This window comes from Anabas testudineus, chromosome 10, assembly GCF_900324465.2.
Source record: "Anabas testudineus chromosome 10, fAnaTes1.2, whole genome shotgun sequence".
Classification (NCBI taxonomy): domain Eukaryota; kingdom Metazoa; phylum Chordata; class Actinopteri; order Anabantiformes; family Anabantidae; genus Anabas; species Anabas testudineus.
Window position 1 is genome coordinate 5,890,755 of NC_046619.1, and position 26,072 is coordinate 5,916,826.

The 26,072-nt window shown below is 40.9% G+C and overlaps 2 protein-coding genes across 3 annotated transcripts; one reads left to right on the forward strand and one right to left on the reverse strand.

Annotated features, from left to right (window-relative positions):
* Positions 1 to 5,690: 5,690 nt before the first annotated feature.
* On the reverse strand, positions 5,691 to 8,016 carry fgf20b (fibroblast growth factor 20b). The gene is made up of 3 exons (XM_026358280.1): positions 7,257 to 8,016; positions 6,889 to 6,992; positions 5,691 to 6,703 (listed from the first exon to the last, which is right to left on the reverse strand). The coding sequence occupies exons 1-3, from the start codon at positions 7,549 to 7,551 to the stop codon at positions 6,458 to 6,460; spliced, it is 645 nt and encodes a 214-aa protein (XP_026214065.1). The 5' UTR covers positions 7,552 to 8,016; the 3' UTR covers positions 5,691 to 6,457.
* Positions 8,017 to 8,254: 238 nt separating this feature from the next.
* micu3b (mitochondrial calcium uptake family, member 3b) lies at positions 8,255 to 25,191 on the forward strand. Of its 2 annotated transcripts, XM_026358278.1 has the most exons (15): positions 8,255 to 8,617; positions 10,213 to 10,360; positions 12,340 to 12,371; positions 12,654 to 12,732; positions 15,341 to 15,388; positions 15,489 to 15,571; positions 15,649 to 15,720; positions 16,646 to 16,687; positions 18,477 to 18,572; positions 19,219 to 19,307; positions 19,526 to 19,697; positions 20,640 to 20,748; positions 21,808 to 21,965; positions 22,606 to 22,674; positions 23,931 to 25,191. In XM_026358278.1, the coding sequence occupies exons 1-14, from the start codon at positions 8,363 to 8,365 to the stop codon at positions 22,672 to 22,674; spliced, it is 1,452 nt and encodes a 483-aa protein (XP_026214063.1). In that variant the 5' UTR covers positions 8,255 to 8,362; the 3' UTR covers positions 23,931 to 25,191. The 2 variants fall into 2 exon arrangements, with proteins under 2 accessions (XP_026214063.1, XP_026214064.1); XM_026358279.1 differs by lacking the exon at positions 18,477 to 18,572.
* The last annotated feature ends 881 nt before the right edge of the window (positions 25,192 to 26,072 follow it).

Here is a 26,072-nt window from a genome sequence, read left to right on the forward strand (position 1 = left end):
TCATATCCAAATGACCATATCCACTTCTTGGTGTCCTTGTAAATCACAATGAATTGCAATACCTCGTGTATATATGCATTTTAATTTGTTTAACACTAATGTTGTTTATGTCAGTCTCTGCTTTATTTTGTGTTTAGTGCTAATTGAAGTGCTCACATGCTAAACTGTGGAGGACGGGGTTGAACATTGGCTGTAGTTAACATCAGCCTGTTGCTGGGACTACGTTACCTTGATTATATTTAGCATTACACCCCCTGAACTTAACTGCAATTTCACAAAGCTGCTAGTATGACTGCAGACACTGAAGAAGTTATTTTTAAATGTTGTTACTGCGTACAGGGTCAATGGATACATGTGACTACATGTTATATACACCCAGGGTGTGTATAATCCTGTTTGTGCTTTTCCTAGAGTTTTCTATGAATCTGCTGGTTGAATTAGCTAAGTCTGTAGCTGGCAGGGGTCAGCGGTGATGAAGGTGAAAACTTTATAGTTTTTCTATTGCAGTTGGGAATGGGCCTCTGATATTGATCTCCACTGATCTTCAGCACTAGTTCAACATTTGTTTGCTGCACACATCCAAACATACTCAAACTATTGCAATAAGTGAAAGCTGAATCGATGTTGGTGTCTGTTTTTGATGTTCAGCGTGTTACATATCTATGGGTTGTTTGAAGTTTGAAGCATTTCTGTTATTACCTCAAATCAAGCAGTTGCTGTTTTTTTGCACAGAGAATAACAATAAGAATCCCTGCTGAGCCTGTAAGTGTGCTCTGTGGTCACAGGCAGGAATAATTAGTGGTATTCTCCAGGTTTGGTCGTTGGCCAAAACCTGACATTTCATCTGCCACTGTGAGCTTAATGTATATTGGGTTCAAATGAGCTGAAATGGCCAATAGAGCTGCAGGTTTTCACGGTAAATTCTTCTCGCATATCGTTTTTCTCTCCCCTGTCTTTAAGTCGCTCTCTCTAAGTCCTCCTTTCTCTTTTCCTCCCCTCGTTTTGTTATTTTACCTGAAGGTGCAGGTGTGAAAGGGTGAGGCCGTGGAAAAACATTCGATTCAGTAAGCTTGTCATGAAGGAATCCATTGACTGACCTCTGCATCTTGGCACACAATGACAAATGGGTTTGCAATTTTCCGCCTGACTGAGGGGCAACAAAGCACATTTCCACTTTCACCGGTAGGCAGGGAGAGTACAGTCTTCCTCCATCATGCTCTTTACCCAGGCAGGGAGTGTTACACATAGCTGGACTCTTTACTTTGGCATTTGCAGCTGTTATGGTCAAAATAGACAATTATGCTTGGTATGATCTATCAAGACCAACATAACTTTACTGAAAGCCTAACTTCACACAGTGAGGTAATCTGTTGACATAAAGAGGAAGGCATGTTTACCTTGCATCAAATCCTTTGGACTCCCCCTAAAATTAGGGAATATATAGATTTCATATTTAATGTAAAATTTAATAGAGATTTAGTTTTTTTTCTCTGATGTCTGATGTTTTGTGTCTGTTTTTGTGAATCTGTGTAATTTCAGCTGTTGATCTTTTATTAAATTGGTTCATCTCAGAGCATTTATGGTGATGTTAGTTAATTTTTGTTTACTTGTTTTGTTATCGGGTGCATTGCTTACATCACAACCTAACTATTAATTTAAGCATGTATTACATTAGTATACATTTTATACTATATACATCATATATTATTACAAGCATAATATTCGTTATGCATTTTTCCCAGTTCCCTATGTTTTCGATCCCATTTGTTTGTCTAAAGTGTAAAATCTGTGGCAATGTGTTCATAATATTCACTCAAACACAAATGTGTCTAATATTTTAGCACAGAAAATCATCAGCCATCTTATATCTCTGAGTCTTGCAGAGCTGCATGCAGTTTATGTTGTATTTCTCTGTGGGATACATCCATCTTATTTATGAGTGCCCTGCATCTTGAACGACGGCTGGTAATTCCACGCTGCTAACCAGTGTTTTCATTGCTGATTGAATTGCTTCCAAAACCTACAAGAATGTTTAAAGTGGAAGCTATGGAAATGAACCATCTGACCTTTTTTCTGACCCTGGAGATCTCCACGCCCTGTGGGAGCACAAACTGTCAGGCAGCACCAGAGTCGGGAAATCAAAGGGATCTATGCTGTTATTAGTGCAGTGGCACCCTGAGACCTACTGCCACTCCCCCAGCATGGCCTCCACACACACATTATTGTCACACAGCTATCATTTCCAAATGATAATTTCATTTTAAAATGAGGATGTCAAACTATTTATACACCGGTTTGATTAGTATGTCTTGGAAATTATACGGCATGTCTTGGCTAAATGACAAAAAAAAATCCACCAGTGAACAACATAAAGGGTCTTGTGTATATGTGTGTGTGTGTGTGTGTATGTGAGACAGAGAGAGATAGTGTGTGTGTGCATTTGTTATTTATTCCTGGACGGGGCAGTCCAGCAGGGCGATTATGTCCTGTAGGGATAACCTGTCATGGTTCTGAGAGCCTAATTGATGCCTCATGCTTTTCGGGGGGCAATTATAGGGCCCAAATGTCAAGACCTAATTTGTGACTCTGTAATGTGGACACATGGGCCAGAGGATGGGGTGACACGACTGCTCACACACGGGTTTGGTCAGCAGATGTGAAGGTTTGAGTGGGAGTTTAAACACTCTTCTGGATGGTTCTTTTCAAAGTACGTCTACCACATATAAAACACAATATTATTAATATTAATACTAGATTCAGGAACAGTGGGAAATATTGGGATATAAACTTTCTTTCTTGCTGTTGAATAGATGAGAACATTGGTACCACTCTCACGCCTGTGTGTTTTGATAAAGTGTAATCCAAATTAAAATACAGAAACATCGTGTTTATGATGACTTTATTATTATATGTTAGAGGTTAAACATTTTACTTACTAAATGTCTATTTCCTTAACATGTAACACAGAGCCTACTCACACAGCTTTATATACTATATGTGAGAACTGATTATAAGTGAGATATATATACTGTAGTTATAAACAGTAAAGTAGCTAAGAGTAAAACACTAACAATCTGCTCTGGTACATCACGTGCAAGGTATGACTACCAACACATCCCATTTACATCTGGTGTACAGTAGACGCTACACATGTCAGCTGGATGTTCTTCTGCTCAGCATCCTCCAGGTACACTGCAAACACACCACAGCATTGTCCTCTGTGTTGCCTTGTTAGAACTGAGAAAGTGAAATCTGTAGAAATGACAGTGCCCCAACTTCTTCTTCTTCTTTTTGTTCTCTACAACACCTAAACACTGTTGTTTTCCCACTAATGTCTCCATAGAGATGCAAACAGAGGAGCATACTTTCCACTGGAGCTGACAGCTTGTGATGTGGAGTGTCAGTAAATCAGGTATGCTGGGTCTAATTGCCGTTTGCAGATGGTAGACCACAAACTCCTCTTAGCTATGACACTAAAAACGATCGAGCTCAAACGGAGTACAATGAAGCAAGTGTGAAAGGTGATTTTTTTTTTTCATGCCACAAAACATGAATGATAGATAAATGGTTGATATTTGGAACCACTGGCTGCAGATTTTTCCAGGATACCTCTCTCTGTGAACACGGATAAAAGCCCAAAAGTATCAAGTGGATAATGCTATACTTACACTTCTGCTGTAATCCCTATAAACATGCATGCAGCTCATAATTTGTGTGCACGGCAATTTACTAAGGAATAAACAAACAACAAAGAGCCTGAAATCAATAGTTGCAGGATTCAAATGACATAAAGCTGCAGACACCATCCCTGTGCAAACACACTCTTAGAAGTGGCCACGGCTTTAGAGCAACAGGTGAGCTTCTCGGCACCTCCCCTGTCTTCCCCAGCGCAGCCTTCTAAATATAGAAATTATGCTCTCTGATAATTGGGGGCAGACAACAAAGCCGACTATATTTCCACCCTCCTCCTGCGCCTGCTGTTAGCAGGGCTGAGATCAGAGTGCTGAGGGAACACCTGCGCTGTCTGACTGGACTGTGAAGATAGACACGGAAGATCACTGACTTCCACACCTGCCCATGGACCCATGCCATGCACACACACACACACACACACACACACACACACACAGTTGATTGGGTTCCCTCGAGAGCCCTTTAAGGCCGCTGCTGAGAAGGCGATGAAAGTCAGGGAGCGGCCATTAAGCGTGTGAGACGGCCCTCCAGAGTGGGTGCGGATGAGGGGTTTAAGTGTTTTCAGCAAGGATCCACAGACCACCTGGAGGAGGCGGAGTAGGTGGAACAAAAGCATCTGTCTCAGGGCCAGGTAGACTCCAAAAACATCGGTTTAACAAGTGCCAAAGAGCACTTCTGGGCATCGGGTATCACAAGTCAGGATTTCCAGCATGTTTAGAGAGATGACCTTCAAAATGTCAAAAGGGGGGCAGAGTGGGTTACGCTCTTAGATTTGCACAAAGTCTGCTTTTCATGAGCACAAAGGTAATGGCAACAAGCCCTGCACTGAAACTTTAGTTGGAGATATTGCTCCAGGTCAATGTCATGGACAAACTATTATGGCAACACACTCGTCAGCTTGAAAAGATGGGACAAGACAGGGATGAAGCACACCGTGTCCGTCATTTTGCTGCTTTTGATGTTCACTTTTCTAAGAAGCTTAAAAAAAAAAAGACAGATCAGTGACAGCATTGTTCCAAAAACAAGCACCAGAATCCTTTTTCACATTGCAGTACGCTTACGTGTGTTTACTCTGCGGACAAGGGATGTCCACGTGCGTACGGGTTATAATACTCTCTAGGTTGCTGTCATTAATCAACAACAGAAGTGTGTTGATATCCAAGGTGTGCATGTGGGAAAGTCCCACAGTGTCGCACTGCAGACAGGAAAGAGTTGGCAGCAGAGCCGACTCCCCGTATCGAGACACCCCCCCACTGGCTTGCCATCACACACACACATACACACACACACACACACACACATGTTGAGATCACAGACTGAGCTTTCATGCTTCAACACAAATCTGCTCCCAAGCGTGGAGGAAACTGTGCACAGATATGAGATAGTGGCTTCTTCAAAATAAATCACAATTTCAGCTATTTCGTAACTCCAGAAGTCCAACTCTAACCTACTTGTGGTTGAAACAGAGTGGGACATACATACACACAAAAAGACACTAACAGGAAATAACAGAATAAGACCCGATTAAAGAAGTCTTGTCTACCTTGACTGTCAGCCCAGGTTACTTAATCCTTATCGTCTGACCTCCAGCTCTATACAGCTGATAAAGTTGCATGACCTGAGCTAAAGGTCAGATTTTATTTGGCTCTGATCGTGTTGTTGTGCGGCCCCTTTCGTTCACAGCGTTCAGGAGGGGCGCTTTGAAGTTTTATGCGTGCATCAGGTCCACGACTTGTCCCTTGGCATAATGGTGTCCATAAAGAAGGACAACAGTGTGGTCTCGTAAGCAGGTTTATATGTTTAAACTCTAAAAGACCAAGGCAAACAATAAAGTATAGGTTTGTTCAAATATTGTGCTGTTAAAATTTTAAATGTGGATTTTTTTGAAGGGAAAAGTAAACATTTAGTGAACAAATACATATATTTATCACATAGGCTAACAAAAAGAAGCATTCTGATCACATTTTGAGCAATTTATTTGTATTGTCAGTCTATGACTTCAGATACTGCTTATGACATGCGTAACAGTAGTTTGGGTAGAGTCAAGAAGACCATTTTTAATTCAGATTCACAGTTACCCTATTGAAACAAAACGCATTTTAGAAATCTTCCAGATGTAGCTGATGTGTTTGGTCATATTAAAAAATATCTGAGCCTCTTCAGAATAAACGTCATAATGATACAGTGTCTCAGTCTTTATATAATTGATACAATTTCTAGTGGTTTTTCTATATTACATGTATCTAACTGTAAAAATATATTCTCCAATAAATAAATATATAACATAAATATATGTATATCTAAAACGAATAAATAAATTGTTACAGTGTTCTCTTTTCAAATAGGTCTAGTACACACAGGTATGAAAAAATAAAACACAATTCCTTCAAAGTCCTTCTGAACAAACTGAGGCTCTGTGACATAGCACCCAAACTAAAGTACCATCTTCCCCTCATTCCCACGCCTCTGTCCAACAGATGACAGAGGAGAGGATCATTCAGGTCTGTTTCCCATTCGTCTCCTATTCCACACAGGTACTTTTTAGAGTACGAGCGTGCAGGCATCCTGGCCTGTCTTCCTGGCTGCTGAGAGACGGCCCGTGCATTCCTACAAGAGGCCTCGGTTCCTTTATCCCAGCCAGTCGGGCTGCTGTCCTCCAGCCTGCAACGGTAACATCCCTGCCTGCGTCCCTCTTTTGTCTTCTCTGCTCCCTGCCTTCCAGGGCTTTAACAGCTATTCCTGATCTTCGCCAGGCTTCCAGGTCTCAGCTGTGTCCCAGGATATCCCTGTACAGCTCTGGCACACGGTCAGGGTCCACAGGCCTGGGCAAGAAGTGTGTAAATTTCTGGTGCCGTCTGGATTTAGTCCCATCCCTTGGTGTCCCGTCTTTATTTAATGCCACAAAATAATGCGTCCCTTTGGCTCCGTGTTTGTACAGGTTGGAGGAGTACGTGTTGTACCAGTTCTCCTCAAACTGCTCCTTGAATACACACTCAGCTGTGAGCTTCTCCTGAAAACAAAAGTAACAGCATAAGATTAATCCACACTTATGATGGAGAAATAGAAAAACAAGTCACACATATTACTCCTTTATATATAAAGTCCTGTTCTAACCATAGTAAGTGGAAAAAAGGTCCCTGTTGGTCATCACATATTCTACAATGACCAAAATGAATAAGAAAAGATGGTACTTACAGAACCATACAGCTCTCCTTTATTGTTCATCCCCAGATAGAGTCCACTGTCCACTCCTCTGATGCTTATCAACCCAACAGCGAGGCTTATGAATTCCAAAATACCTGCAAATGAATAACACAGTTGTTCTCTTCTGATTTTTACAAAGATGAAAGAAGAACATCAAAGAAAGTAAAAACTCCTCTTTCTGGGTTTGTCCAGAACAAATGAGTACACTTAAGTTCACATAATAATAAACGGAATAATGACATTGTTATAACATTGCCACTCTTGTAGCTGATTCCTTTGAAAACTATTTGCTTTCTTGTAAACTTTGTATTATATCTGTTGACTAAAGGCCTGTATGAAGAGGTTATCTCAGTATTTACCAAAACGGCTGTGGTCTTTCCTCGTCCCTTGCACCGTGCCATCCGGAAGTATTTCCAGATGAAATCCAGTCCTGCAGTACAACTGTCTCCTCCTGAGAATCCCTTTGAGGTGCGTTAAATCCGCCGTGGTGCTCCGGGACAGCCTGTCCCCAGGTATGAGGTGCTCCCCCAGCAGCGTCGGACTGTCCCCAAGAGGGGGCAGGAAGAAATGGGACCCGACATGTGTGACACCTTCGATGCCGTGCAAGACGCCTCCAACTTCCCCCAGAGAAGCAGCAGCAGCAGCAGCAGCCATCGCGTCAAAGCTCAGCGGGTAAAGTTCAGCGAGGAGGTCCGGAGGGAGCGCTCTTGCGTAGTAGACTACCTGGTTGCCACTGTCACTTATTGCATGTTGACGTCCTCTGTTACTTAGTACATGACCCCATGGGACAAGAACTGAAGACGCACGGATTTCTCTCCCCTGACATGAAACAGTCAAATATCCGCAGCTGGCAGCACCGATTTCTTCTGTTTCACCGCTGCGTCCTCATCAGCTGGAGGTGGGCTGCAGTGGCGGCCCCCGTGTCGCATACCTGTCCGCAGAGGATGGTGAGGGACAAGTGGAGCCGTGGAAGTGACACAGCAGAGGGCGAGTGAGCGGCGAGGGCGGAATCGACGCTGCAGTGCAGGTAAAAAGAGCTCCTGGAAGGTTTTGCGCTCAAAGTGGCAGGAGTGGTGAGGCAGGTGCAAAACCACAGGACTGCTCATGGGCGGGGCTGTCACAGCGGAGACGCGCCCTGGCACCGAGTTTTTTTCCTCCTCTCGGGGCATAAAATAAGAGAGACATGAGGTGAGAGAGGATGGTGGGCCAGGGTGTCCAACGGGACATGCTCCTCAGGTGTCAAAGTAAAAAACAAAACAAGAAAAACAAACTTAAACAGAAAAGTGGTTCTCAAAACACGCACACACACACACACACACACAGCATATTTCTATTTCCCCTCACACACTCCTCTCTCCTCTCTATCCACCGGATCCTTTCAATCCCCGAGCGCCGTGAAATACCCACGCCGCATTTCTCGCGAGTTCTGCGTGTTATCGCGTCCGTCGGCTCGGTGGGAACAGCCATGGCCGCCCTGCGCACGCTCGTCCCTTCGTTGAGAAGCAGCTCCGGAGGAGCACGGACGTTTACCTGGCGGACACAACACGCACCTTCGAGGGCGAACAAAGCGCTGAAGCTAATTGCAGCCGGAGCGTGCGTCGCCGCCGCGGCCGGTGCCGCTTGTTACTGCTCGTTCGCGGCTCGGAGCTCCGGACTGAGGAGCCGTGCGGAGGCTCGGCTCCTGCGCCTGGCGCTGCCGTCGGTCTCCGCCACCGATAAGGTACAGTGGGGCGTTTGTGGAGCGGCGGCTCCCCGGTGGACACACTCACGTCACATGCGGTGTGATAAAAGCACACGCTGCCCAAGAAAAGGCTGAATTTCACTTCAGGTTTAGCGGTTTTTTTTTTTTGCTGCCAGGACGTCGTAGGAGCATCACTATGTTCAGTAATTAGTCTAAACCCGAAATGTCGCGCACGCACAAACTAGAACAAAGTGTCGTCGCCTCCAGGAGCTATCCGCGACCTTTGGTGCTGAAACTGTCAACGTCGTCAGGATACAACACTTAGATTAACAAAGTGAAGGAACTATGATAAAAACACCCACCATAAAAACATTACAAAACACCTTAATACATGATCTCCCCTATGACCTAGAATTATAATATAGTAATAGTAATAAACAGGGTTAGGAAAAGGTTAGTTTAGGAAATGAAAACCTTGTTAAAGCAGAATTCATGGCAGAGCTGCTGTATTGCATTGTATTAGATTTGACCTGATAAAGTTAAAGCCAAACAGTTAATGGTGCCTCTGGTCAGAGGTGGGAGATGTACACAAACTCAGTAGGCCTATAAAAAGTAAAAGTCTGGTACTGGCCTAAAATAGTACTCCACATAAAGTAGAAGCACCACTTCAAATTCTTTACTAAAGTACTAAGTACAATACTTGCTCCTAGTTGTACTTAAACTACAAAAGACCAACAATATATTATGAACACCATCAAACTTGATGCTGTTGATAATATGAAAGCACAAAAGACATTTGAGTTAGGAACCTTTCACTATTTACACTGAGAAAACGTATAAAACAATTCATTGGAACATTTTATTTAAAGCCTACTAATTGTCCAACTACTAATAATTCATTTTGCTGAACTAATAATTTCAAGCTGAACTTTTCGTCATTTCTTGCTCTTTGTGAAATCCACCACGTGTGCAGTGTGTGTTTGGTCCTGTTTGCCTACACGCAGCTACTTCTGAGTCTCTTTGGTTCAGACATGTGTTGACAATGTTGACAAGATTTTCACAGATCACAGGAGGCGTAAACAAACATGTAAATTGGTTCTGGCTTGCACACCTCTAGCTACAGAAGATTCCTTGTTTGCTGTCGGTGGTAGGAGGGAGGTAAACGTCCCTGGTGTCCACAGACAGCGGGAATCCAGGGACACAGGAAACTGGACACTGGGGCTTGGTGGAGGGGCTGACATTTGATGAGGGGTGGGGGTGGTTAGAGGGGGTTTAATGGTTAAGCAGAGGGGGGCACACATTCCCTGGGTGTTTGCTCCGTGCCCAGTGGACCTGGCTCTGTGCCACCTGATGGAGAGATCCACTCTGTCTTCACCACTCTAGCCTTCTGATCTAGCTGGGGTTGAACAGTTGTAGGGACATTATCTGTGGCACAGAGATGACAACCAGGGCTGACACAACACTGCCCCTTTACTGAATTGAAGCATAGACCTCTTTATTGTCTCATGTGAGCGAGGCCTTTTGTGACAAGAAGAAAGCCTCCGTGCTTTTCATAAAAAGCATCTTCTCAGACGGTATTATCACTGTTGATATGACTTGCAATATTCCATGACGGTGTGTATGTGTGTTTACAGGTGAGGACCTATGGTCTGGATGATGGAGATGTGTACATGTCGTCTTATGAAAACAGATTTCGCCTCTTCAGTTCAGTGGAGTACGAGGGCCAGCTGTACATGACTCCGCTCAACTTCATCGAGTCCGTGACTCTGAATGAGCCCAAGAGTGAGTGCACTGCTTTTACTCTGCTCGCTCCCACAAGACTAAATGTTCTTTACGAGCAGGAAAGAATCAGCACTGACAAAACACTCTCAAGGTCCAGTAGTTGTTCTAGTGCTTTCCATTGCTGTCAAGTAGTTAATTATAGCAAACCTATTTGATAATCAATTAACTGTTCCCTGTTAACTCTAATTAATTAAACAAACATTTCTAAAATGTGCAGATTTGCCAAGTTTTGCCAACAAACTGGTTACTCTCCTAATTGAGAAAAGAATCGATAATAATAATTAAACAATGAATTAGTTGCAGCCCAATTTATAACTAAGGTGACGGAGGAACAAAATTCATGGAACAGAAATTGACGTTAAGTCCCACAGTTTTATACCTGGTTTGACTCGCAGTTTACATTCATGAGGAAACAGCACGAACCATTGTGCTCTTTATGTTTGCTGTCATCGAGATGCGTTTGAATCACATTAAGGAAACAGACAGAGATGTTACACAACACTGAGCGCTCTGCAACATCTGTCTCCAATCTGTGATCTTCAGTTGTATTTCGTTAGTTGCCTAAATGACTACATTAAATGAAGGAGCAAATTAAGTTTGGCTCTTCTCTTTCATGTGTTTGATCTTCCTTGATCTTATTGCTTTTGGAGTAAATCAAATGTTTCCAACTACAGTAATAAGTTATATCCACCTCATCCTTATGTTGACTAACAGAGCAGTGTTTACTGATAATGTGGATTAATTCTCTAGTTATAGCCTGAACTTTGTGTTACATAAAGTGAGTCAGGGACATTTTGGGCAAAACTGCAAATAAAGATTATTTGTGAATTACTTGATAACTCACTTAAAACTTACTAATTGAAATTAGACAAATTCAGTATGGATAAAACACACACGACAGAGGACACAGTCTCTAATGTGATCTTAATATCTAAAGATTTACCTTAACTGACACTTGTTTTTGCTATCCAACATTTTGTTAGAGAAGGAGAATAACTGTAAAAAGATGCTGTGCAGCACTGCAGGTACAACACTGCCACTGTAATTGTTGCAGCTCTGTGGAGAAATCAGCTGCATTCAGCAGCCATTTGCCTAATTACACTAATGTCATCTCATCGGATAAATCCTGGCTCCTTCATCCTCTAATTAAAAAAGCCATAGTTTCCTGGAACATCAGTGTTTGGAGAGGGCCTGTGAAGTGTCACTGGACAATAAGTTGCAGCTTGAAGTGTTTCAGTCATAACACCTGCATAAAGATAGATATCTTTACCAGCAACCCCACTTTTATGGCTCATTTATGTGGCAACAAACTCACAGAGAGAACAAACGACTTGGCGTGGATGTCATAAATGTAATGATAAGACATTCAGATTACTGTGATTGATTATGAGTTAATGTGTTTGGTCTGCTGTAATGTGTTAGACATGACTTTACTGATCATATAATGAGGAAGGTAAACAACAAGTGCCAATGTAATAGTACACCTTTTATCCCTACCCTCCTGTAGCTAATGTGTTGCAAAATAGTAATCAAGGTGTTTTATGGTTATATTGTGGCTGTAAAGAGACGCGTTTTATTCTTCCTGTAGATATTTCTGAAAGCCTTGGACATGAATGTCGTGCGTGGCTCAGGGTTTAATTTCACAGACAACAAACAGCGCAGAGGCTCGTGGAGTTATGGCCATTTAGTGAGTCAACCCTTTAAGTGCTGTCATATAAATTATTCATATGAGAAACATTAACTGGAAGCATCAATATGTAGATAGCTCACTTTTGTGGAGAGCAAGCCATCACATGGCAGTCGTAATCCCAGCTTTAGACACAGGCTTCAAAATGTGTGAGTGGAGGGTTATTGTCACTGATATCGGTGTGATTTCCAGACCAGGTGTTTTTATGGTGTATCCGTCTTATCGTCTCTTTTATTGACCGTTGGAATGTGTTCATGTTCATTTTATGTATATATTTATTTATTTATTTTAGGTAGAAGAGTGTGGAAGTCGCTCACTAAAAAGGTGAGCTGCTCTGTCATTGAAGCATCTAGTATTTTTGTACAATTTTCTTCTCTCACATAAGCTATTTAATTTAACTTATTTTCTTGAGGCTACTTTAGCTAAATTCATGTTTAGGTCCATTCAACCTAGAGTCTCACTTATTCGCTTTTTTGCCATTGATCTCCTTTTTATCTCTGTAAAACCTCTGTAATTATTGTAATACCAACAAACCCTGCATGGCATTGAAAATTCTCAAGACGTGGATATGAATGAGTGATTTGGGATTTTCCTCTTTTCTCTCAGGAATTAGACAAGATGCTGGCTGATACCCCGCCTGTTTGGAAAGGATCATCTAATTTGTTTAGAAATCTTCGTGAACAAGGTAAAGAGCTCACTGGATAAAATAGAGCTGCAAACAGAAATCCCTTGAACACAAGTAATTCCCCTTTATGCTTATTTAGGTGCAGTATAAAAAGCCCTTCACCTCACAGAGTGTACTCTGTTGTACATGTCAACCTCATATTATCGAGAGCAGGAGGTGTGTGCTGTAAATGCTATCTTATCTCTCCATCAGTCTGGTAACTGTAGTAGATTTGTTCTTAGGTAACGTTTACTGTTCATGTACAGAATCGTCATGTTTCATTTTCTTGCTACAATTATTTAATAACTATGAGGTTTTTTTGCAAAAAACAATTGTGAACGTTTTTTTTTTAAACCAGATACATAATGTATTGTCCATAAATGCTAAAATGTATGCTTGCTTATAGACGGTTGACATGCTCAACTAAACATTGAACATTGAACTTTTAGTTGAGGCGTTAATAGTCTGTAGGTTCCACCCTCAATACATTTTAATAATTGAAAGTGATTTTCCCTTTAATTAGTACCAAATGGATTTTTTTCTAGTAAAAGTCTTGGAGAATGTAAATTGTTTAAAGATGTGAGTACTTAAACAAAGTGTTAACTAAAAGGATTTGAATCATAATGGAAAAGGAGGATAATGCTTCCTGCTGCTAATGGCAGTATGTTTTTTTTCCTTTTCCCATATTTTACTTAATATCACCCCATGTTCAGTCAATGCTTTTAAAGCTGAAATGATCTAGTGGTGATGAACAAAATTTCCACTATTTTCAAGTGAAATTACAAAATCGGATTCTCAGTTGTGAGGATTTGTGCATTTTCTTTGTGATAGTTATCTGTTAGTCATTGGATTGTTTTGGGGTTTTGTTTTGTTTTTTGACCTAAGGTTTCAGACCAAACAAGGCATTCGAAGAGTGGGTTTTGGAAAATTGGGATCAAGTATGATTTCACATTTGATAGAAGGAATAATCCGTTTAAATTTTGGCTTCACGACTTCACACTTTGACTTTTCTAGCTTATAAACATGTAGCATGAAGTAGCATAGTGCTGAGATATGGTATCTGAGCACTGCACTCTGCACATGTGGACTCTTGATGGGTGTGTTTCAAAAGAGAATCTGATTTCACTTAATGCAGGCTGTGAAATCAGCACCATTTCAAGTGCAAACCTTAGTCCATAGTAGCTAAACTAAAGTTGTCAACGTGAGTGAAAATGTTTTTAATTTTCCCACCTGGACCTACACACTTCCCGCTTAGTAGGTCGGACGAGCCAGTGGAGCATCAGATCTCACTGTTCTGCTCTCTCCTCTGTTTCTTTAGCTAAGTGCCAATGCTGGGATTTGGGGCTTTTAATCCTGCTGTTAAACGTTGCAGCTTTGTCAGGGAAAAAAGGACTGGATTGATCTGTGAACAAAGCGTTGCTTTAGAGAATGAGGGAGCTGTTTGAACCCAGCTATGTTGAGACATGTCCCACTGGCCACCCCCCTGATCACCATGGACATTATGAAGCCTAAGAATGGCATTGGATTACATCTCTGGGACTGCCACTCTGTATGAAGTGTTTCTGTGGAATTCTTTGTATTGTCTAACAACATCTACTTGAGCTCAGAAGCCGAGCTACAGGAAGGAGGGGGGCTGCCTCCAGGAACGAAGGTGTGTGGTATTGGTGAGACATGGCTGGAATCTTAAAAGTTTTTCTCTCTCTCCTCAACCCATTTAAGCTTTAAAGGCTTTGAAGCTAGAGATCTGTTGTCATTATAGAGCCATACCTGCCAAACAGCGAGAGCTGAGTGAGGAGATGGAGCACTATGTCATGGGGAATTTTTGGATGAACTTTGTCTAATGGCACGCATCTGTAATTCTCTTTTCACACCTCAGTTTGTACATGTTTTTCACTGGTCTTTACATCATCCTATTAGCAGCATAGCTCCAGCCTCTTGATGAAATGTAAGACAGAGTAAGACTTACGTCTTTGTTTCTGTCCCTTGAGTGTTGTTCTTTGTGGAAATATCTCCCTGTAGCAAACCCTATACCTGAAATCTTTTCCCATAACTCCCAAAGCAGTCACCCAGAACTATCTGGGCTTGATTCTCTATCTTCGTGAGCAAACAAAAGCTTGGGAATGCTTTCAGAGTCAGGGGAGAGAAACCTCCTGAGTTGGCTGAGATGTCTCCTGACACTACTCTTCCCTTCTCCGTGTCACACAACAAAGAGAGCTGAAGGATGCGACACAAAACCTGAATTGGCCATTCTCAATCAGTGACAGATCACTTGAGAATGTATTACACCTTGTTACCCAAACACGATCAGAAGCTGTAGGCCTTAAATTTGTTTGGGTTTATGTCCGCATAGGTCAGCTCGGTTGTAAAGCCTGTGTTTGTGTGAGGGGAACACCAAGCATGAAGTAAAAGGCACCTTTTAAGATGTTATCAGTAAGCGTGAGAAGATTACTCTTGTCTGAAAGCGTGCACTGTTTCTTTGGATGGCTTATTCATCTCGGCAGCATGACTTTGAAGATCTGTAAACACCTCGAGCCAACTGGTTAATGCTGAAATTTTGATACTGTGTTGTTTTCAAAAGGGAACATTTTGGTTTTTGTTTCTCAGATTAATCATTTTTCTCTTTTCTCAGGTGTCCTTAGTTACACAGAGTACCTCTTCCTGCTCTGCATTTTAACAAGTAAGTATAGAGTCGAACTAAGTTAAGAACCATTTTGAACAATACGTACAGAGTAAAGTGACAGTGACCGTTAGTGTAATTCACTTTTGTTTGATTTCAGAACCACATGCCGGTTTTAGGATTGCTTTCAACATGTTTGATGCAGATGGAAATGAAATGGTGGACAAAAGGGAATTCTTGGTGGTAAGACCCACAGATTTGCATAATAGTGTGTAGAATCCATTTGACCACTGATATTACATTCTGCGTCATCTTACCAGCTGGAAGAAATTTTCCGTAAGAAAAAGGATCGTAAGGAAGTAGCTGAAGACGAGCAAAGACTTGATCTACAGGTATTACTTGCTTTAAATACCTTTAAACAGTTATTAAGCTGCATTACTGTGTGGTTTATGTTAATAATTGATTAAATGGCTGTGCTTAGTCTAAAGGGTTCTAAACCCCTATGCATAGTTCTGTTCACTGTTTTCATATTTTCTATTGGCTGAAATGTTACTGTTTGGTTCACCCTCACAACTTTAAGTCAGGTTTGTACATATTCACCTTGACACTAAAAGGCATAAAGCATTTACTGGCCATACTTTGTACTGTATGTCCTACATAAAACAAATTAAACATTGGACTCTGTCATGTTTGACAGAAATATGACTTAAATGAGTGCTACCTTAGGACAACTTGAATTTAAAGCAAAATAAACTTGTGTTTTAGGCTTTCATTGCAATGCTTACAGAATTCGTAGAGAGAACACTGAGTGTATTGATGTGAATGTGGTCATACAGGGTAAAACATGCCTGAGGCTTTCATCTCTTTAAGGCTGTCTTATGCTGCATGCAGGTGGATGTAAACAGGTAGAGCTGAAAAGAGCGATAAGACTGACTCTTTGAGGTTTTATCACACCAACACAACATGGAGGAGCTTATTCTCCAGGGACAAACGTTAGTATCTCTGAGCAGTCTTAAATTAATCTGACGCCCGTATAACCATCAAAAAGATCATTAGAATAGGTACTCTAGATTTGGAAATATAATGATGCTTTGCAAGATGACAGAGTTGAGGATGAAGACTAGAACAGAATAGAAGGACAAATCTTGGATCACTGCAAAGGTCACATATAAACTTTATGTCTTTGACTTAAAGTCATCATTTGATCAAAAATGAATTTATAGCTTACAGACACATTTCCTACTACTTTAGTTCTGCTCTGAAATCTCTGGATGAATCTTTAGTCATTCATGCACCTTCTCGTTTTTTGCATTTCAGAGCCTGCAGCTTTACGGTCATCGCAAATCCCAGCCACACAGTGTACGTATTGTTGTCTTTATGTGAGGAGAACAGTTACGCTTGCATGTATTGTTAGCATGTGGTCTTCCTAACCTGAAAATGTTTTGCATAGTGGCTTAACACAGAAAATACACATGCTGACACCACCCATGTTTTGCTATGTTAACACCAAATAATTTCATTCACATTCACATTCACACTCTGAAATTGCAATTGTGCAGTGTGCTTTAGCATTACCCGACATTTGTCTTTGTGTGTGTGAAAGAGAGAGAGAGAGAGGAGCAGTGCAGATGATTTATGTACTTGCTTTTTGTCAGTATGGGGCAAGAGATTCCACTTCAAAAAGCTCTTACCTGAAGACTGACAACCTTTTCTCTCAGACCCCCATGTTTTATTTTTACAGTTTCTTCAGGAGTGGTATTTGGACTCAGGTTACCTTTTGAGATGGGTTTGACCATGAAGATGCCAGTCAGAGAGGAGAAGCAGCACAGTGAAAAGCACTCAACACACAGATACAAGCAGCCAAGGACAGACCCATGTTTTCAGAGTAGTGTTTGAAGACTTTACCTTTAGGCGTGTCTTTTTGTTTTGATACCTCCTGCCTTATTTTAGGTATCTTTTTAGTGAAAAGTTCAAAAGTCAAATCTTTTCAAAAACACATAACAGGCAGGTCTTCAGTGCTGCGGTTGGGCTTTCCCCTGGCATGTTCTAATTACAAGTGTATCAGGACCTTTTCATGGGATGAGATGGGAACAGTGCGGTGCATTAAAGAGTTGTTGCATAATTAGCTGTGGGATCATGTTGTAAATTTCCCTCTCTGGTGAAAACCAATGAGGCGAAGAGGAAGAGCTGCTTTATCAGCTGTCTCACATTCCCTGCAGGCTTGAGAGGTGATAAAAAAATAAGATAAATAAATATTATGAATGAAGCAAGCCATACTTAAGAACACATGTTGATGGTAACTGGCTGTTTCTGGTTGGTTGTGTGCTTTCACATGAGGTGATGTCGAGACATGAGCGGCATCTAGACTGAAGAAATGATAGGTTGAAAAAGCTGAATGGCACAAAGAGGCACCACCATGCTTTGGTTTATAACTGGGAGTGAGAAATCCTAGTTGGAAGACAGATTTCTTGTGATCTTTTTATTGCGCGACACCAATTACAAGGAAATTGTTGTTGACAGTTTCTTTGTACCTGTAGTTATAGTATTGTGCTGTATTTTGTATATTTCAGCAGTAGGGTGGCGATTGAAGTGAGCACTGTAAACTGTAATAAGGGTAATGGTTGGTTAATCCAAGATCAGGATTGTCACAGAAAAAAAAATCCAAAGAGCATCAAGCGACAATTGTAGCACAGACTGAAGTTCTAGTTAGTGTATATGTTTGTTTTAATTGGAAGCCAATTTCACAACAGTATTGCAGATTGCTGGTGCATGATAACTTATATTTACCTTTGCAGCTTAGCGTCAAATGATGATATATTGGAAAGATTCAGTTACATAGTTAAACTGGCATGAATCGTCTGGAGGTCACACACCGTGCATGCTTTGGACACGTGTTATCTGTGTTGGCCCAAACGTCCTGCCAAGAGGCTGCATGCATCGCTGCAGAGCAGGCTCACGTCAGGGTTGATGGGCCTCTCAGATACACCACAGTGAGCTCTGTCTCTGCCTGTATGGATGTCTGCCCCCCACCCTCCAACCCGTCTCTGTGGATGGTTTGCCCACATAACTGTCTGTTGGAGTTTGTTGCAGTTAACATGCGCCAGATGCATTTGGTTTTCTAACAGATGTACTTCAACTGCTACCACAGGTTCTCAAAAAAGATGGTCAGCATGTGGAGACCCGGGGCATGTGGGATGTTCTCAGACGTGGCACAAGTCAAGTTGTGTTTTCTGATCTCACTGAGGTAGTGCAACCCTCATTAAGATGCTTCTTCATTAAATAATCATACATCATTGCTCCACAACATGTCCTGCATATTGTTTCACTGTCCTTGTTTTATTTTAATAAAGGTTCCTGTAGATTCTGTGTTAGCAGCACAGAGGAACAAGCACTTGAGTTAAGCATTTATCATCTTGTTAGTAAGAGAACATGTAAAGAATATTGCACAGTATCCTTTAACAGAAGCAGCATCTGCAACAAGGGGTGTAGCATGCTTAATAAATCTGTTGCATGGTTTGTATTGTTCAGAAATGAGAAATGTTGGCCCACTGTTTGGTTCAGTTGCAGTGAAAATTAACCATTAACCCTGAGTAATTATTCAATAGCTGAATCTGGGTATAGCTATTAACTAACATCTTTACTTAAAGTTTCGGCATGGTTAAATAAATGCCATTGTTAATGTTTACCAGGTGTTGCCATGACAATGTTTGTACTGTATGTGACAGAACAGATGATCCTGGCAGCTGGTAGTTCAAGTTTGGCTCAGTTGTTATTGGTTGTCCCATATGACTTGCTGCATCTGTGTTGCTTTCTCATAAATGATCACATCTGAGGTGGATATTTGAAGCTTTTAGAAATGATAAAACAGCCACTTTTGTTCCTTCTGATAGCATGTGGATGAAAAAACAGAGACAACCCTGCTGGTGCATTTCTTTGGGAAAAAAGGCAAAGCTGAATTGAAATTTGAAGATTTTTACAAGTGAGTTGAGAATCCTCCTGTCTGCTCAGTGATCTATCGTGATGCATGTAATAAAAATTACAATCTCACAGTGTTATCTCACCATTAATAATTGTCTTTGAATGTTCTACAGCTAAGCATTTAGTGGTTTTGTTATAGTGACTATGTTAGGGGTTTGCATGTCGGTTCTTGGTGGTGGCGTTTCCTGTCAGCAGCTCCTGTCCGTCTTACTCCTCCAGGTTCATGGACAACCTGCAGACAGAAGTGCTTGAGATAGAGTTCCTCTCCTACTCTAAGGGCATGCCCACCATCAGTGAGGAAGACTTTGCTCGGATTCTCCTTCGCTACACCAACGTGGACAATGTCAGCGGATACTTGGAGAACTTGCGCCACAGCATGCCGGATGAAAAGGTGCACATTACCTCAGCCCAACGGCTCCCAGTGTTTATTTGAAATACGAAGGGTTGGACACAATAAGTGCAGCATATCACATAATGATGTACTGTCAAAAAACTGGAGGTCTAAAAAAAGTGTCTAGTTATTTTGTCCTTAGTTTTTTTACTCCTCTGTGTGTTTGGATATTGCTCTGTGAATCAGCTGCTGAGTGAAGCCTCCTTATTTGAGCATTAATGTGTTTCTCCTCTTGGCACGCTGACCCGCATGAAAAGATGCCAGCAGCTCCTCAGCAGCTTCGAGTAGCCTGTTGCTAGATCTCCATTGATAATCAAGTGGGTCTCATCATTAGGCTAAGAGATATTTTATGGCCCTCACCTTGTTAAAACAGCAAAGCGTCACAGATTAGTCATTACTTCATTTGTTAGAGTGTGTATGTTGCCTGTTTGGCGGGGCCCCTTGCGAGAGAAGCAGCTAGTAGCTGTAGGATGGTTGAGTGGACATCAATAGGCTCAGTGTTTGAGTCATCAGCCAAGCCTGAGATGTTTGGGGATTCATCACATTTGTTTTTGTTTATTCAAGTATCAGGTTAATCTTCTTTAGAAAAATCTGCAAACGGCCTGACCTCTTCTCAAAAGCTACAATCCTCCCCCTCACTGCTGACAGCTCAGCGTGTCCATACTTCGCAGGGAAAATGCAGGAGGGTATACTTTGTCTGCTTGGGTGTGTTATCTATCTGATGGCTTCAAGGTCCCACACACACACACACACACTAAAAGATTCCCCACAGGATGAAAGGAAGCAGATTATGTATTGTGTGAATCGTAGCACTATCCTAAGCTGCAGTGTTGACACATGCACTCGTTTGCTTCATGCAGCACGTTATCATCTCTCACACATTTCATTAACTTTGTGTTTCAGAAATAAAGACAATGTTTCCTTGTTGTTGTCTCTTTGCAGGGAATCACATTTGAGGAGTTTAGGTCCTTCTTCCAGTTCCTGAACAATTTGGAGGATTTTAAAATAGCCATGCAAATGTACAACTTTGCCAATCGCTCCATTGGACAAGGTAAAGTGTTTCACTGCCTGTCTGTCATCAATTGTACAAGTGGTTAAAAGTATGTAGTGGAATTTCATGGTTTTCTCCAATAATTTCTCATTTTGAGGGTGTAGACTAGAGCTACTGATAAAAACCACTCAAACCTTTTGAGTTTGCTCCACTTCTTGGCTACTCTACCAAGAAGATTGCGTCCAGTCAAAATGACCCCAAAAGCACAACAAACACTCATCAATGAGATAAAAAACAACCCAGAGTGACAGCCAAAGACTTGAAGGCAGAAGACGAGGGAAGCTGCTGCTTACTAAAAAGAACATTACTGCACGCCTGAAGTTTACCAAAGATCACATTAACACTCAACAGCAGTATCAGCAAAAGGTTTTGTGAACTGATTAAACTATATTGAACTATTAGGAAAGAACAGACTACACTACACATACATCTGGTGTAAAAAGGTCACTGCATATCATCATGAAAACATCATCCCAGTCGTAAAGTATGGTGGAGGAAACATTTTTGTGTGTTATTATTTTAATTAATTAATTATATTTGTTAATATTCTTGACTTCAGATCACATTTTATGACAAATTAATGCAGAAAATCATGAAATTCCAAAAGGTTCACATAGTTTTTATTTGTTGGTGAGGTTAGCTCATTACCTGATGGTGTATGGGCTCCACTCAGAAGGGAAACACAAACTTATACAGAGATGATTGTATGCAATCACTCACCAGTATGTTGTCATTTATATGCTCTATGTATGTCACTTATTTTAAATAACATTTCATGTATACAATTATATTCATTTTTGTTTTTCTGTCTTTAGATTTAGGAGACATACTGTAGTAGATATACTTGAAAGAATGTGTAATTCCCCACTGCTACCTGATCTCTTATTGCTCCCTTGATCTTTGAGAAAATCTCACAATTCAGATAGATTCAGAAGCATAAAAAGCTTCTAGGTTTTTGATTTTTAAATGTTTAATTAGTGTTAAGCACATGATAATACGTACTCTCTGGTGGTTTATTTTTCACTTCTCCACTGATGACCTATTTCTCTTTTCCCACAGAGGAGTTTACCCGTGCAGTGTATGTGGCCACAGGTATCAAGCTGACCCAGCACTTGGTCAACACCGTCTTCAAGATCTTTGATGAAGATCACGACGATAAACTCAGCCACAAAGAATTCATTGGCATCATGAAGGACCGGTTGCACCGTGGCGATGGGGTGAGAAAGGCAAAGTCATTTGGACGTTTTTTCTCTTTTATTTTGTGACACTGAAGGAGACAGAAGAGACGTATTGGCTCAGCCCACTCTCCTCCTCCCTCGTCAACTCCTTTGGGGACTGATGAGGAAGCGAGCAGCACAGAAGTGAGGTTTTTTGCAGTGGCTTCTGAAAAAGATGCCAACAATGTCAGTCTTTGTCAGCCGCTTCTTCATGTGTAACCTGTCAGTGTAGAAGGAACAAAGACCGAGACTGACACATGGATGCAAAGTCAAGTTAGATTGACGTAATTAGGAATAAATATTGGTTGTTGCTGAGATCAGAAATGTATGTTCATTTTCAAAAGGCCATGTTTTTATAAAGTAAGGACATTTTAAGCAACTATTAGCAGCACACAAACCACTTTTCTTGTTCAAGTACAACTTTAAGGCAGCACCTTCTACTTTTCCTTATGTAGTGGTATGATTAAATACCTCCATACCACCATGACTAAATTGCACTCCTCACACTTTTTATTACTAAAACCCTTCTCAGGCTACGATCGGGGATTTTTGTGAAATTATACTGCCATCTAGTGGGACATCATGAATTTGGTCTCAATATTCTCTCTATCTCCCTTTTCTCCTCACACATGCACCACAGGGTGTCCGAGTGGAAGAAAAGTTCACCTCTTTCAAGTCCTGCATGAAGAAGGAGCTTTCAGGCAGATAGGTAAAAGTTTTTTCTCCCACTGTTGGAGTTCCCGGTTAAATGAAAGAAGAATAAGAATATGTGAAAGTGAGGTGGAAGAATGCATCATTTTGCTCTGTAATAGAGCCTTTGGGAACACTGCTGCAGCATATAAACAGTCTTTTCAGATGTGTTTTGAGGCCCACACTCTCCTTGCCTGAAGCATTGAGTTACACTGTAATATTAACGCCTGATCAACTGCCACCAGATACCAGCTTAAGTCTGCATACATGATCAGTGAGCAGTGCAGATTAAAGGCGTATAAATGTTTCAAAGGAAATGCACCACTGTGGAGAGGGCTTGAAAATCTGCCTCGATAAAACCAGGAAAGCACTCAGTCTGTGGGTTTATGCAAACAGTGCCACATTGATAAAACTGATTCATTTGAGAGAAATGAGAAAAAATATTATTCAGAAAGATTTAGCATCATTATAATCTTATTTTGGCCAGGTCATGTGTTTAGACAGTCAGTGTATCACTTTGGTGCAATATGTGTTGTTGTTAGCAGTTAAAACAGTAGAAGCTACAGTGAGCAGATGTTTAGCTTAGCTTAGCACAAAGAGCAGAAAAGGGGGGGAACAGCTTTAAAGCTCAAAACAGCATTTTGTTGTTCGACTAATTTGTAAAAACCGTAAAAGAAAAGTCTAAAAACTATAAGTTGTGGTTTTGTTACAGCACCTGGTCAAAAAACAAGAAAACAGACACATAACCTCCTATAAAACTGCAGCACGCTCATCTAACATACTGTAAATAATTTTTTATTGTCCATTAATTTTCAGCATCAGTCGTTGCAGTCTTTTGGATTTTCTACAATGTGTTAAGTCTCTCTAACCCCTTCATTTTTAGAAGTTATAAATATGTGAAGATACAGCTATGCTGGCAGTTCTCCCCACATTAGTAAAATCTATAGATGTATGTGCAGAAGCTGCAGGGTTTGCTGCCTGTTTAAAACTCGTATGGGGAAAATCTACAGCTGTGGTCACTGCAGAGGACGCAGTTTTTTTTCTGCACACTTGCAAAACTACTGCTGCTGTTATGCTCCAAGACTGTTTGATTAAGAGGTGCAGTCGTTTTTGTTTCTCTGTATTCCAACATCTAGTTTTTCATATAATAAATTAGGAATGCCAATAGCAAGTAATACATTTGTAGTACTGTTTATTTTTTTAAGGACGTTGTGCTGCTCTGTTATTTCTATGGAATTGTAGGTATTTATTATTCTCTCTGTGTTTTGTCACCAGGTGAAAGTCCCACCACCAGTGCATGTCTTACAAACTGGATAAGCTGCTCTCTACCAGGACAAAAGGGTTATTGCATGCTGCAGCATATTATTGCAATGTGTTAGAAGTCTTAAATCAAACAGGATGTGGTAAAAACAGGATGTTGACAGTCTAATAAGGAGCCGTTGCAAGTGAAAAAACAAACACACAAACAAAAAGTGACCTGTAATGAACCTAATAAGAAAATGAGCTCAGTGTTGCAGGACTCCAAATTGCACTTTTACCTTTTCAGAAGATGTTGTGCTATTTATTGATTCATCGTCCTAAAAATAGTCACAGAATGATTCTTAAGAGTTTATTTATTTATTTATTTATTTATCTTAAATTCCAATGTTATCACATTAAAGCTCTACCTGTGTATATTTTTCAAAGTGATTCTCCTTTTATGCTGAGCCTGATTCTGGCGCCATAAAAGGCGGCAGCGATCATTTACATGCTTTGTCCTTCCGACGGCTCTGCAGCCCACTGCACAGATCAGCTTAGGACAGCAGCACTTCCCCTCCTCCCAGTCTTACTCTGCTCTCCCATAGCTCTGCAGCTAAAATCGTCCAGGATCCCTCCAGACCCAACAGGCCTACACACACGGAGTCTGTGACTTTTCCCCTGTCTAACTACAGGCAGCTCACAGTGTTAATCATTTCTCTGCTGGTAAACAGAGGTGCTGTTTTCATGCCACTGGCAGGGATGACCTCTTTATGAATAAATATGCAAAATGTTGAAGCCATATGTTTGTTCCGCTCTGGGGACATGCAGTTTAGTTAGTGTTGGTTTTAAGTGAGAAATAGAAGAGCATGACCTTCCCTTTAGGCTGTGTAAGGAAGCGTTTACACTTTATCTTCTTTACAGAGTGTCTCAGTTGATCTTACTGAGGAATTCTTGAGGTTTCCTGCTGCGATGTTTATTTTGGGTGGAGATATCAACATGTTACATACTATATTATTAATCACATTAATGTATTTATATTTCGGGCTACTTGCTGTTTTCAAAGTGAATATTTGGATTAGTTAGTAAACCTCTGAAAGAGCTTTAGAAACTCTCCATATGTCATTCTTTTAAATTCGGCTTTGACTGTTACACTGATGTTAAAGCACAGTCGCATTTCAAATGACGCAGTGCATTTTCTGCTTTCTCTTGTCAAACATGCTGAAAACTGCGTGTAGTTGCAGTTATGGTTTCTGTTTTCACACATCAGCTAATAATCTGTAAAGTGTAATAAACTGCTCTCACCACCATGAACAGTCCAGTCTTTTCCTGTTCTTAACTTCAGTAGACTGACGGCAGGGCCATAGCTCGATAAATGAGCTGTTTCACTCTCAACCTGAAGGCAAATCATTAACAGTATTAATCACTGAGGGGGCACAAGACTCTAATCAGGCAGTTTTTATCTGTAATGATTGATTCAGCAGGTTAATAATTTGCAGTCTCACACTCTAATCCTGCACTTCCTAAAGTAAGATTAAGGGTTTTTTTAAGGAGTCTCTAACAGATCTCTGAAATACAAAGAGTCCTTCATTTATTCATCCTCCACCTGAAAGTAGCATGAGCCATGATCAGTCTGGGTTTATTAAATCAACAACAAAATCATGGATCATTGTTATAGTATAACCATCATTTTGATTTTTTTGCTGCATAAACCACAAGTGACACAATTCCCTGAACCTTTTTTATGTATTATACTTTCTTTTTGTCCACAGTTATAATATTGAGCTATAAGCCAAATTGGACCTTGGGGATGTTAAGCGTTACTGTGGCTGCACGCCCTCAAAGCTGTGAGATTATCTTTTATAGAATGTTTATGAATCACAGCCAAACATACTCTTTCTCTGAGTTGATATAGTTTTAAAAAGCAAACACTGTTGTGCATTTATTAGATTTTTGCCATATTTAGGGTGATTTTGTTTTGGATGCTTTGGATATTTTGCTCAGTCCTCTTTAAAACAGCACAAACAGCTTCAGTTGCAACATGCTACAGAGCCATCTGTCCTTTCTGTACCACAGAGATGTGCATATTCTGGTGCATATTGTCAGCAGGTGGTCAATCTGAAACCTTTCTCATCTTCAGACAGCATTAATGAAAAACAGCAGTAAGAAAATGTGACGGTA

Excerpts from the sequence above, each read along its gene's own strand:
- fgf20b (XM_026358280.1), bottom strand. The coding sequence starts at position 7,551 with ATGGCTGCTGCTGCTGCTGCTGCTTCTCTGGGGGAAGTTGGAGGCGTC. Across the intron at positions 6,993-7,256 it reads GAAAGACCACAGCCGTTTTG|GTATTTTGGAATTCATAAGC; the intron begins GTAAATACTGAG and ends ATTCATTTGCAG. Across the intron at positions 6,704-6,888 it reads AAGGAGAGCTGTATGGTTCT|GAGAAGCTCACAGCTGAGTG; the intron begins GTAAGTACCATC and ends TTTTGTTTTCAG.
- micu3b (XM_026358278.1), top strand. The coding sequence starts at position 8,363 with ATGGCCGCCCTGCGCACGCTCGTCCCTTCGTTGAGAAGCAGCTCCGGA. Across the intron at positions 16,688-18,476 it reads GCAAATCCCAGCCACACAGT|GTTCTCAAAAAAGATGGTCA; the intron begins GTACGTATTGTT and ends CTGCTACCACAG. Across the intron at positions 19,308-19,525 it reads AAATTTGAAGATTTTTACAA|GTTCATGGACAACCTGCAGA; the intron begins GTGAGTTGAGAA and ends TTACTCCTCCAG.